A 12,437-nucleotide genomic window follows, 5' to 3' on the forward strand; every position below is an offset into this window, starting at 1 on the left:
TAAATTTCTGATGACGACTTGGATCTTTGTGCAAAGTAGAAATCCAAAAGATAAATTTTCAAGTTGCAGTGGGGCATGATGACTTGGAGGCCATGAATTATAACCTTCTTATGGCACATGATGTTGTGGCATCTGGATATGTTTTCAGCTTCTCCTGAGCTACCATATCAGCCACTCATTCAAGAGACATGGTCAAGACTTCGTGTTAGATAAGTGCATGAATGGGAATCAGTGGTTAAAATAATAACTCTTCCCTCAAATGAACTATTTTAGATTTAAACCTATGCTACTTAATGGATGTAAGAGACTGAGTTATTAGGATACAAGTCTCCTTTCTTAATTACTTCTGAGGATAAGTTGACATTTTAAAAAAAAAACAAGTAAAAAAACTTCTAAAGTGCTGAAGGAAAAAGATCAAATGGAATTTTAATAACATGTTTATTTTCAGGCTGTGAAAGGTGATTAGAGAAAAATAAATGAATAGTCTTTGATTCCCTTTTCTTAGGATGTTTTAATGAGTTTGGCCAAAGCTGTTGCCAATGCAGCTGCCATGTTGGTACTAAAGGCAAAGAATGTTGCCCAAGTGGCCGAAGACACTGTCCTACAGAACAGGGTAATTGCTGCTGCCACCCAGTGTGCCCTCTCCACCTCCCAGCTTGTGGCATGTGCCAAGGTAAGCCAGCTGGCACCCCAGCCTTTTCTACCCAGTATCACCTGCTGTTACCTGCCTCCAGGCATTTGGTGGGTAGCGGGGGCGGAGTTTGTTCAAATAGTCTTGAGATTTAGAGCTTGCTTCAAGTGATGATAGGATTTTAGTGTAAGCGGTCTAATTCTGCTTTTATCATTTGTTCTTTGCCCAAGTCCTCAGGCCGTTGGTACTTTTCACTAGTTCATTTCTGTATTCAAATTGCTGTGTCTCCCCTTTGGACTTCTCAGTGCATCTTTACACCTGCACAAAAATAGTTCTTGCATTGTGTGGTACAGCATTACAAATGGGTTCAGAAATAATCCACAGAGTTTATGGGAACCCTTTCTAGGCTGCACAGTGTCCGAGTGGGGATTTTAATTGTTGCCAGGGTATACACACTCTGTGTGTCATACATCACCTCATTACATCTCCCCGGTAATCCTGCAAATTAAGCACCGTTATCTCTAGTTTACTGATGAGGAATCTGAGGCCCTTAGATGTTAGTAGGTTAAGGCCAGAGAAGTAGTAAGTGGCAGAACTAGAGTTACAACTCAAGTCCGTCTGCCTCCAAATACCCTTTCCCCTCCACTTCATGTGTCCTCTGGGTGATGGTGCATCAGAAGATGGGAAATGTCTGTTTCTGGAATTGATGGCCTGTCATGTTGTGTAGATCTGTGATCTGGCTCAGCTTGGCATCAGTACCCTGTGGTAAGATTTGCAGCATCGTCTCCCTTAAGCTTTCCTTGTCCACACTGCTAGAATTTACAAGGAACTGACAGAACCCCCCCTGTTCTTTAAAGGACTATAAGGCAGAGTTTCAGGTGTTTCTGGGAATAGAAATAGAATTCTTTTAGGTAGTCTTTGTATCCCAACTCAAAAGACTCAATTCAAAGGATCCTAAAAGGAAGGAGGTATAATTGGGAAATCTCAGAAATTTTTCTCTATGGAAGTAGGGCAGTAGTATGGACTGTCACATGTGACTAATGAAGTTATAAATTAGTGGGACATGTCAAATCACAAGGATGAAGTAGAATAGCAGAGCGTGTGAGACTGAAGCAATGGTTTCATTGAATGAGATGGTCAGGTAAGTAAGAAACTGAGCAATGGTCCTGTAAGTAAGAAACCAAGGCCCAGAGCAGGAAGGGCTTTGATGGGACTTCGGGGGCGCATGGAGAGGGACCAGGATTCAACCACTGTGCCCAAAACCTGTTCCTGTCTCGCTTCAGGTTGTGAGCCCCACTATTAGCTCCCCTGTGTGCCAGGAGCAGCTGATTGAAGCAGGGAAGCTGGTGGACCGCTCAGTGGAGAACTGCGTCCGTGCCTGCCAGGCAGCCACTACCGATAGTGAGCTCCTGAAGCAGGTCAGCGCAGCGGCCAGCGTGGTCAGCCAGGCCCTCCATGATCTCCTGCAGCATGTGCGGCAGTTTGCCAGCCGAGGCGAGCCCATCGGCCGCTACGACCAGGCTACCGACACCATCATGTGTGTCACCGAGAGCATCTTCAGCTCCATGGGTGATGCTGGTAAGGCACTGTGCTGTGGGTGGGTGGATGGGTGGGTTTTGGTGTTGCTGATGGTGGTGCTCACCCATAGGGAAGGTGAAGGCTGCCTGGATGACTGGCAAGGGCAAGTTCTCTTCAGTCTCGAAGACTTCCCCACTGAAGCTCAGAAAAAGATACAAGACTCTTCCATAGCCATGCTTACAGACTTCAACAGAGTTCACCGGGTTTTTGTTACAATGGTTAGATTTTGTGAAAAAGATACAAGACTCTTCCATAGCCATGCTTACAGACTTCAACAGAGTTCACCGGGTTTTTGTGATAATGGTTAGATTTTGTTATTTTGTTAGATTTACAGTGAATCCCCTTTGTTCTGCGAATGCACGTGTTGGGTGTGGTATGGCAAAGTTGGAGCAGCCACAGAAGAAAACAAGATCAAGGCTTGGAATTTAAGAAGTTTATTATACTTGCATGTCCCCTGGAGGGCTCACCACATGCCACACAGGGTCATGGGAGAGCACCGGGGTGGTCCGGAGGGAGAAGACAGAGGCAAGGGGAGGGCCTAGACCATGGCCTTTATTGGAGCTTCCTTGGGAAATGCAGGGCGGAATAAACAATTTAGGATTGGCTAGTTTAAATAATTTTGGCAGGCTCTAAATTATGGAGGTGGTGGCTAGTTACCTGCTACCTGGCCCCGGGGTGATCCACGCAGAGGAACAGTGTCTCCTGGGTGTCTGGGCCAGATAGAGGAGGAATAGCTCTGGATTGGTTAGTTTGCATATCAAAGATATGTTCCCTGCTGAGCCTCTGCAGTCTCTAAATTGGCCAGCCCTAAGAGGACAGTTTATCTCCAGCAAAAGGGTGTTTTCAGATTCCAAAGCATCATACCTAATATACAGTTAGTTTAAAAACATATGCAATACACCTTTTTATAATCTATTGAAAAGTAAGTCTCCCCAAACCCAGCTTACTACTGTGCCATCAAAATTCCCGAAATTCATAACCTTTTCATTTTATATATCTTAAAGACTTTTTTTTCTTTTTTCTTTTTTTTTTTTTTTTGAGATGTAGTCTCACCCTGTTGCCCAGGCTAGGGTGCAGTGGCACAATCTTGGCTCACTGCAATCTTCACCTCCCAGGTTCAAGAGATACTCCTGCCTCAGCCTCCCAAGTAGCTGAGATTACAGGCACCTGCCACGATGCCTGGCTAATTTTTGTATTTTTAGTAGAGATGGGGCTTCACCGTGTTGGCCAGGCTGGTCTCGAACTCCTGACCTCAGGTGATTTGCCCGCCTCAGCCTCCCAAAGTGCTGGGATTACGGGGGTGAGCCACCATGCCCAACCTGGACTTTTTTCATGTCCACTTTTATGTTAATCTTTTTAGTGGCAGCATAGTATTCTATTTTTTGTAGGTATCATAATTTAACCAATGATCTTTTAATGGACATTTAGTGTTTTTTTTGTTAGTTCGTTTTGATTTTACAAAAATACTACAATAAGCATTCTTGTAAAAATAGTTTACTTTTCGTATGTAGGGTAAATTCTTATTAATGGAGTTGCTGGGCCAGTAGGTAGATTTTTATTTTAAATGTATTTAAGAAATTTTTCTCCAGAAAGGACCCACAATTTGCAACCCAACTAGTAATCTGTAAGAGATCTATTTTTGTGCTTCCTTGCCAGCATAGAACAATACCTTATAACGAGTTTTGGTGTTTTTAGAAAATTGTCTTGTGTTCTTCTGTATCCTTAAATAATTTAACAAGATAGGAATGCTTCACACATTTGAATTTGTTGTTGTTTGTTTGTTTTTGATAATCCTTTTATTTTGAAATACTTTCAAATTTGCAAAAAAGTTGCAGAGGAAATACGGAGAGTTCCCATATACCTTTCCCAGTTTCTCCATTTTTGACATCTTCCCTAAAGGACAGTACATTTGTCAAAACCCAGGAAATTAGCATTGGTGCTTTAGTGAACCACTAGCTGAACTACAGACATTATTCAGATTTCATCAGTTTTTCTGCTGATGTCCTTTTTTTTTTTTTTGATGGAGTCTTGCTCTGTTGCCCAGGCTGAAGAGCAGTGACACAATCTCAGCTCACTGCAAGCTCCGCCTCCCAGGTTCATGCCATTCTGCTGCCTCAGCCTCCTGAGTAGCTGGGACTACAGGCGCCCACCACCACACCTGGCTAATTTTTTTGTATTTTTAGTAGAGATGGGGTTTCACCGTCTTAGCCAGGATGGTCTCGAACTCCTGACCTTGTGATCCGCCCACCTCGGCCTCCCAAAGTGCTGGGATTACAGGCGTGAGCCACCACGCCCGGCCCTGCTGATGTCCTTTTACCGTCTCGGAATCCAGTCCAGGATACCACACTGAATTGGGCACATTTTTATTTTAGTAAAAGCTTTCTTCTTCCCCCTTTTTGTTATAGTGCTTCATCATTCTTCTCAGATGACCTTTGCTAGAGGAAGAAATCCCTTACATTTGAATCGTTCTATTTTTTAATGTTAGTTGTTATACTCATCCTTCTTCCAGAAGGAAATTAAAATAGATTTCAGTAAAATCACAGGGACAATAAGACCAAAGAATAATGCGAGATCAAAATCAGTGCTGGGCAAAAAAGGATGAGCAAAGAGAAAATTGGCAGAGAAAACTCCAGGCCAAGGCAAGTCATAGCATTTGAGCATGAAGCTAATAAGCAAAGGCCAAATGGCACACATTGAGTGGATTGTGTGATATCCCTCATCTGGTGCTAGGCAGCCTACACATTAATACAGAATTTAAAAGTAATTTTGTTCTGTGCCAGTTCTTCAAAAAGTTTATTATAGAGGCTTTTGTGTAAGTGGTTTTCAAAGTGAAGAAAGCAGTGTTTTCTAAATAAGTATTTACTAATGCTAAATCCACATATTTTTGTTCCCTGCCCTCTCTTTATAGTGTTCCTCTTTGGCTGCTTCTGTTCTGATTATGCCTCATAGTGAAAGGTTGAACCCGGATGTGTTTGGGGAGCCGCATCCTGACAGCTTCAGGGAATATTTTCATTTTGGGTTCTAATTTGGATGCATGGCTTAGGACTAGAGCATGGAGGTTCAGTTTTTTTGCTCCCACTTATCAGAGGAGTAGAGACAAGACTGTAGTGGCTCCTGAGGTTTTACTGACCTTTGAAAAGCAGACAAACAGACCTCATCCTCTATTCTGTCTTCTAGGTGAAATGGTGCGCCAGGCACGGGTCCTGGCCCAAGCCACATCAGACCTCGTCAATGCCATGAGGTCAGATGCAGAAGCTGAAATCGACATGGAGAATTCAAAGAAGCTCCTGGCAGCAGCAAAACTCTTAGCTGACTCCACTGCTCGCATGGTGGAAGCTGCAAAGGTATTCTACTGAATTTGTTTGTATGAAAAGTGAACACTATTAAGTGTTAGGATTTGGAAGGTACTTTCCAGATGGGGGATGGTCAGCCGAGTGTGCATTTTTGTTTGCTTAAAACCTATATGGCTTGTAACATCTAACCCTGTTCTTGTGGCAAAGGAGGTAATGGAATATCTGAATGAAATGCTTCAGGGAAGTGGTACTGACTCAGCCATAGCAGCAAAGTGCCCTCTTTAGGGAGGCCTCTTTTTCCATTTGGTCACCACTGTTGGCTTCATTGAACGTGGTGACTAATTTAAACCTGAGATTTTTCAACAGCAAATTCATCTAAACCTGTTCTCTTCCTTAATGCCTTAATGTTACTTTTGCCCTCCATTTGACTTCTCAACTACTATTAAGATTTTGCACAGTAGACTATTTCCTACTTTACAGTTCTTTAAATCCCAGTTGCAGTTTTAAATATTATAAAATGATGAGGAGTTAAGAATTAGCTTTATGCTTTTTGATAGCTGTGCTATAGCATAATGCTTACAAAACCTAGTGATTCTGAACCAGGGGTCTGATACACAGCCCCATGTGAAACAAATTAAAATGCACATGCCTCAGTTTCATCCCCAAAGATCCTGATTCACAAGGTCACTGGTAGGACTCAGTGTGTGTGTGTGTGTGTGTGTGTGTGTGGTATGCACGCGTGTGTGTGTGTTTAAGTTCTTCAGGATATTCCAATGTGCACCTCTAGGTGAGAACTGTTTTAAATGAATAAGGCTATATTTTTCTGGGTTTTTTATTGTGTACCTAGCACACATTTCTTATAGCATTAATAGAAAATGCAGATAAATGTGAAAAAAGAAAATAAAAATCACCTTCAAATTCCTGCCCTCAAAATAATATTTTAAATGTATTTCTATGCATGTAAGATTAATTAAGGCCAGGCATGGTGGCTCACACCTGTAATCCCAGTACTTTTGGGAGGCCAAGACAGGTGAATCACCTGAGGTCAGGAGTTCGAGACCAACCTGGCCAACATGGGGAAACCCTGTCTCTAATAAAAACACAAAAAATTAACTGGGCATGGTGGTGTTCGCCTGTAATTCCACCTACTTGGGAGGCTGAGGCGGGAGAAAATTGTTTGAACCCAGGAGGCGGAGGTTGCAGTGAGCCAAGATCGTGCCACTGCACTCCATCCTGGGAGACAAGAGCAAACCTGCGTCTCAAAAAAAAAAAAAAAAAAAAAAAAAGATTCATTAAGTGTCTCCACATCTTACCTCATCTGCCTGGCTTCAGGGAATTGGTATCTGAACCTAATATGTACATTACTTCACTTAAAATGTATTGTGGGCCGGGCATGGTGGCACACACCTGTAGTCTCAGCACTTTGGGAGGCCGAGGTGGGCGGATTACCTGAGGTCAGGAGTTCAAAACCAGCCTGACCAACATGGCAAAACCCTGTCTCTACTAAAAATACAAAAATTAGCCAGGCTTGTTGGCACATGCCTGTCATCCCAGCTACTAGGGAGGCTGAGGCAGGAGAATTGCTTGAACCTGGGAGCCAGAGGTTGCAGTGAGCCGAGATCGTGCCGTTGCGTTCCAGCCCGGGAGACACTGCAAGACTCCATCTCAAAAAAAAACAAAAAATGTATTGTGACACATAGTGAGCCATGTAGAGGACCTCTCCTGACTGAACTGGCCATCATGTTACTTGAGGGACTGAGAGTTCTTAGAGACACCTCGTGGGTAGGGATGAAGGAGAGACCCAGGGAGGGACAGTGTCTGAGCTTCCTTCCCTTGTCTCCTAATCCCTGTTTCAGCCAATAAGCTCTGCTATTAACCCCCTTCTTTAAGCCATATATATATATATATATATATATATATATATATATATATGCTGTGTGTGTGTATGTATGTATTGGGTTTTATGTAGTAGTTGAATTTTTTAAAAGGTTTTACTAGTTTACCCCCACCTCTCTCAGTCTATACATAGATATTTGAGGCAATCTTATGTTCATAAAAAATTACTTGGTAGGTTGGAAAGAACTATAGGGTAAATCTAGTCCGTTCCTTATTTTACAAATGAAAAAAATTAAAACTCAAAAAAGATGAATGCTAATGCCACATAAGCAGTATTGAGCCAGGCCAATCTGCACGTTTTTTTTTCTTTTTTCTTTTTTTTTTTTTTTGAGATGGAGTCTCACTCTGTCACCCAGGCTGGAGTGCAGTGGCAGTCTTGGCTCACTGCAAGCTCTGTCTCCTGGGTTCACGCCATTCTCCTGCCTCAGGCTCCCGAGTAGCTGGGACTATAGGTGCCTGCCACCACGCCTGGCTAATTTTTTGTATTTTTAGTAGAGACAGGGTTTCCCCGTGTTAGCCAGGATGGTCTCGATCTCCTGACTGTGTAATCCGCCCGCCTCGGCCTCCCAAAGTGCTGGGATTACAGGTATGAGCCACCGCGCCCAGCCACATTTTGTTTTTTGATGTGACTGTTTACCAGGCCAATTCACTGCATTTACCAAGTTACCAAAAACTCATTTCTTCTAAGTATTCATGTGATTTTGGTTATTTATATTAAATGAGACAACGTTAAGTGTTTCTGTAAATTCTTTTAACTTTTAGTTAAAAGTTTTCATTTTGTCTTTGTAGCAATATTTTAATTTGCTGAATTTTGTTGAAAGGTAAAGAACACGCAATCACGCAATGGTTAGACTTCCAAGGATTATATTTAATGTGCAGAAAAAATATATTTCATGATTCGTAACTAAGATTTCAGGCCAAAATTAGTACCCCATATCTGATACATATTCATCATTAAAAAAGACATTGCTGAGCAAGGACCCAAAGCATCCACATCAGTGTGAAGTGCAGAAGTGCTGGTTTCCAGCTGCTCAAAATACATAAAATTAAGGCTGATGTGCACTTGAGACATATATAAAAGGAGCAGCTTAGAAAATACCTGATGAACAGAAAAAAACAAAATGACTTTCATAAACTTGCAAAAGAATCCAAAAGTAGCCCATACAGTCCTTTTACATGTGAAATGCAGAAATAAAAATTTTTCATTGCTAGAAACACAAAATCAAGATTATGAGAGTGGTTAAAGTTTGAAAGAATAGGAGATTCTGTTCAAGAGGGTTGCCAAAAGAATTCTGCCACAGCTGTTAAAACTATTCCATCCTGTATGCATTGCTGTAACTTTTATAAATAGCTCAAAGAAATAGGTTCTTATAAATTGGTAAGTTTAGCAAATTGGCCGCTTGGAAATCTAGACGTTTAGAAAATTGATTTTCGATAAATCGGTGTACTGTTCTCCCTGCCTCGAGAGCAAATATTATTGCCTGAAAGCGTTCATAGGAAGAAACTCATTGATCTATAGACATCAAGCACATGTTACAAAGCATTCAGGCCCTGGTGAGGGAAATCTTGATTGCTGCTGTTATTGTTGTGGGAGAGGAAGGCTGGATGTGTTGCAAGCATGTTGAATTATTATAGAGTTAAAATTATATCCTTTCTCTGCATTACCATTAGCCTTCCCCTGCTTCAGAATCCCACCCATCTGAATAAAATCCACTTAGATTTCTAAGACATGTTCAACTAAAAGCAACAAAGTAAAAGGGGCTGTGGGGCTGGACAAAGAAAGCGTGACTGGCACATTGCCTTCCTCTTTTTCTGTCAGGTTGACGGCATTACATTTCTCTCATTAATTCAGTACATTTGGGTACCATCTCGACTTTATACTAGACCTTCCAACTCTCTCTAGGAATGTAATTTCTGGGCATGGTCTTTCTTTAACAAAATTTCCTTGGAGTCTTTTTGAATGGCATTCCTGAGCCCTCCCTCCATCCTTCCCCCTCTTCCCTCTGTCCCTACCTGAGTTGATACTGGACTCTTACCCCTTCACATTTACCTGTGCCACAGGATATTTCAAGAGTGACATGAAGACATGTGTCATTACTGTGTCATGCCAGTGAAAAGAAGATTCTCCCTGGGAGAGATGGGGAGAGGGGAGATTTAATCTTCCCATCTTTTAAACCATGGGTTTCTGACCACAGGTTAATTTGTATGGACAACCAAGGCAGTGTTCTCAAGTGTTTAATTATTACTTTGGATTTCTAACTGCTTAGCTGTGCAATTTTGAAACATCCCCTGGTAGGTATTTTTTGTTGCATGAGGAAACATCTTCATCATAAAGATATTGCTTGTGGCATTTGACTATCCTTGCAAATGCTTTCTATTACTAAGAAAAAATAATACTGAAGGCATGAATTCAGTGATGTCCCCCGCTGGACCACTTGAAATCTTTATTTTCACCTTTGCAGGGGGCTGCAGCCAACCCGGAGAATGAGGACCAGCAGCAAAGGCTGAGAGAAGCTGCAGAAGGCCTCCGGGTAGCAACCAACGCAGCTGCCCAGAATGCTATTAAGAAAAAAATTGTCAACCGACTGGAGGTCAGGAAAGAGGCTGGCTTTCTGGGATGCCCATCTTAAATTACAAAGAGTTATTTGAAAAGATAGTTGAATTAACAAGGTGTTGACCATATAAAGAAAGCCAAGTCAAGGTTCACATCATTATTTGAAGGTTTGAGTTATAAAAGCATTGACTCAATTGGAAAAAACTGCTTCTGTAAGCTCGAATCCTTTCTAGCATTCAGGAATAGAATTTAGACTCTTTTCAGGAGGAACCGGATTTTTTTTTCCTATCATTAAAGGATATACACATTCAAGAAGGACCTTTTGCTGAAAATATTTATATTTTGTTGGAGTTAGTGACGTTGTCAGGGCTTCCTATAGGAAATATGGACTTCAAAGACTGGAGGTGGAGATTAGGCTTGGGTGGATAGGTATAGAAGGGAGTGAAATATATTTGTTATTTTTTGAAATAATTATTCTGAAAAAGAAAGTTGAAATAGTAATAGGCAAAAACTATGTTTTGTTTTTTTTTTTTTAAAAAGTTTATCCAACAAATATACACAGGAGACCCTTACACTGAAATTTGAGAGTTTGGAAGCTGAGACCTTTGCCTGTGTACTGAGAAGTCCCTCCATATGCAGTCTGCTATATTCTGGAAGAAAAGTAACATTGTTGTTCTTGGACAAAGAGAAGAGGGTAAACACAATTAAGTGCCCTGGTTGGAAAGTCTCTGCATTTTGGAACTAAGGCTTCTGAGTGCTGAGAAAGGAGAGTCATGAGCACCAGGATTTGTGCTTGACACAGAACCATCTATGCTGCTTGTGGGAGATTTTTTTTTCCAAAAAACATTTAGACTTGGTGCAGCTTGTCAGTGTCATTATGATCTTGGAATCATCCCTTTTGTTTTTGAGAAAGACAAATGAACTTCAAAGCTTGAGCTTTCAAGCATGCCTGTCTTTGTCACTTGTCTCAGAGGATGTCAACACAAGGAAGATAGTGTGTTGTAAGATTAGGGTCATCACTGGTTTTAAAAGGCAAAGCCTGTTCTTTGGAGTTCTTTTAGAGCAACACACCTCTCCTGACTCTGTGTTGGAAGTGACCTGTAGAACATGCATGTGTATTGCATATGCAGACCCTGACTCATCTATCACTCCTCTGCAGGTTGCAGCCAAGCAGGCCGCAGCGGCAGCCACACAGACCATCGCCGCCTCCCAGAATGCAGCTGTTTCCAACAAGAACCCTGCAGCCCAGCAGCAGCTGGTCCAGAGTTGCAAGGTGAGGTTCCAGTACACAGAGAGCCAGGTCAGCTACAGATGACCCTGATAACATTAGAACACCAAGTTCCCTGGTAATTCAGTAAAGACAGATTATCCAAGCTCCTAATCCAATTTGCCCCAGTTCCCATGTTCCAGGTGTCTACACGTCTGGTTTTTGTCCATTAAGTGGATGGCCTGTGTTTGGAAAGTATGATTTTCTTCCAGCATTGTCTTACTTTGTCCACAATTTTCTTTTCAAGAGACTGAGCCAAAGAGGATCAATGACGAGGCCATTATTAGGGCTCTGAAATGGGAAGGAAGCATTGAGTTTCCAGAGTGCCTTTCTTTGAGAGGCAGGACTTCAAATTCAGCCTTGCTCCCTGGAGCAGGGTTCATTTCCTGCTTTCTAATAATTGCACCTCAAGGATTTATTTCATCCCGCCTAGCCTCTGTGACTTTGTGCTTTGGTGCTTTTTGTTGTTGCCCTTTTGTGTCTATTCTTCTGACACCTGGGTCTTGATGCTAAGTTGAGGCCAGTTTACTACAAAAGGTACAGTAAACACCCTTGTTGGTTTCTCTAAGAGCCCAGGGAGTTGACTCCCCCAGGGCTCCTCTTTATGGTGACAGACACAAAGTCCAGTTGCAAAGCCACTGCCCACATGTGGGTGGCACATCTCGCTGGCATGTCCTGGAAGTATTTGCAGCTAGCCGTGGTGGCTGGCTGGGAGGCATACCTGTCTGTGCTGGGGTTATGAGAGCCAACTGCACCCTCTCTGCTTCTTCACATCTCTGCCAAATGATCTGCATTCGTGAGGGGTGCCACTGCTCCCACTTCAGAAAAGGCTTTACTTCTGATGGAGCCCTCTATTCCTGAATCTGGGTTCTCTGAGGCCAGCCCTGCTGCTCTTGTGGACTGAATGCACTCCAGGAAGAAAAGCCTCAGCGACATAGTAGGGTCCTGGGCTGGTGTCCTTTGGTCCTGTGTGGATAGAGAAGGGGTCTTGCTGAGAGTGAGGCCTCTGCTGTGGGGGAGTTTGCTTCCTCTTGGGTCCTCAGCTCAGCTGCTAGCAGGGGTGAAAACTTTCTTCTCAGGGAGCATGTGCTGCTCACATGCAGGGACGTGCCACAGGATGAGTGAGGCCTCTCCCCTCTTCTGCAGAGAGACTGAAGATACTAGGTGTTGAGTGTCACTACGAGGAAATGAAAGGATTGAGATGGAGCGGGGAGAGTA

General features: G+C 42.6%; 1 protein-coding gene across 4 annotated transcripts in view; it reads left to right on the forward strand.

Moving 5' to 3' along the window:
- The window catches only part of TLN2 (talin 2), a 453,126-nt gene that overhangs the window by 314,902 nt on the left and 125,787 nt on the right, over nucleotides 1–12,437 (forward strand). For all 4 annotated transcript variants that reach the window (XM_024232426.3, XM_024232425.3, XM_063716677.1 and 1 more), the window contains 5 exons: nucleotides 506–673; nucleotides 1,915–2,209; nucleotides 5,387–5,553; nucleotides 9,861–9,989; nucleotides 11,112–11,225. In XM_024232426.3, the coding sequence (XP_024088194.1) occupies nucleotides 506–673; nucleotides 1,915–2,209; nucleotides 5,387–5,553; nucleotides 9,861–9,989; nucleotides 11,112–11,225 (873 nt within the window). The remainder of the gene's footprint in view (nucleotides 1–505; nucleotides 674–1,914; nucleotides 2,210–5,386; nucleotides 5,554–9,860; nucleotides 9,990–11,111; nucleotides 11,226–12,437) is intronic.

Source organism: Pongo abelii, chromosome 16 (genome assembly GCF_028885655.2).
Source record: "Pongo abelii isolate AG06213 chromosome 16, NHGRI_mPonAbe1-v2.0_pri, whole genome shotgun sequence".
Lineage (NCBI taxonomy): Eukaryota > Metazoa > Chordata > Mammalia > Primates > Hominidae > Pongo > Pongo abelii.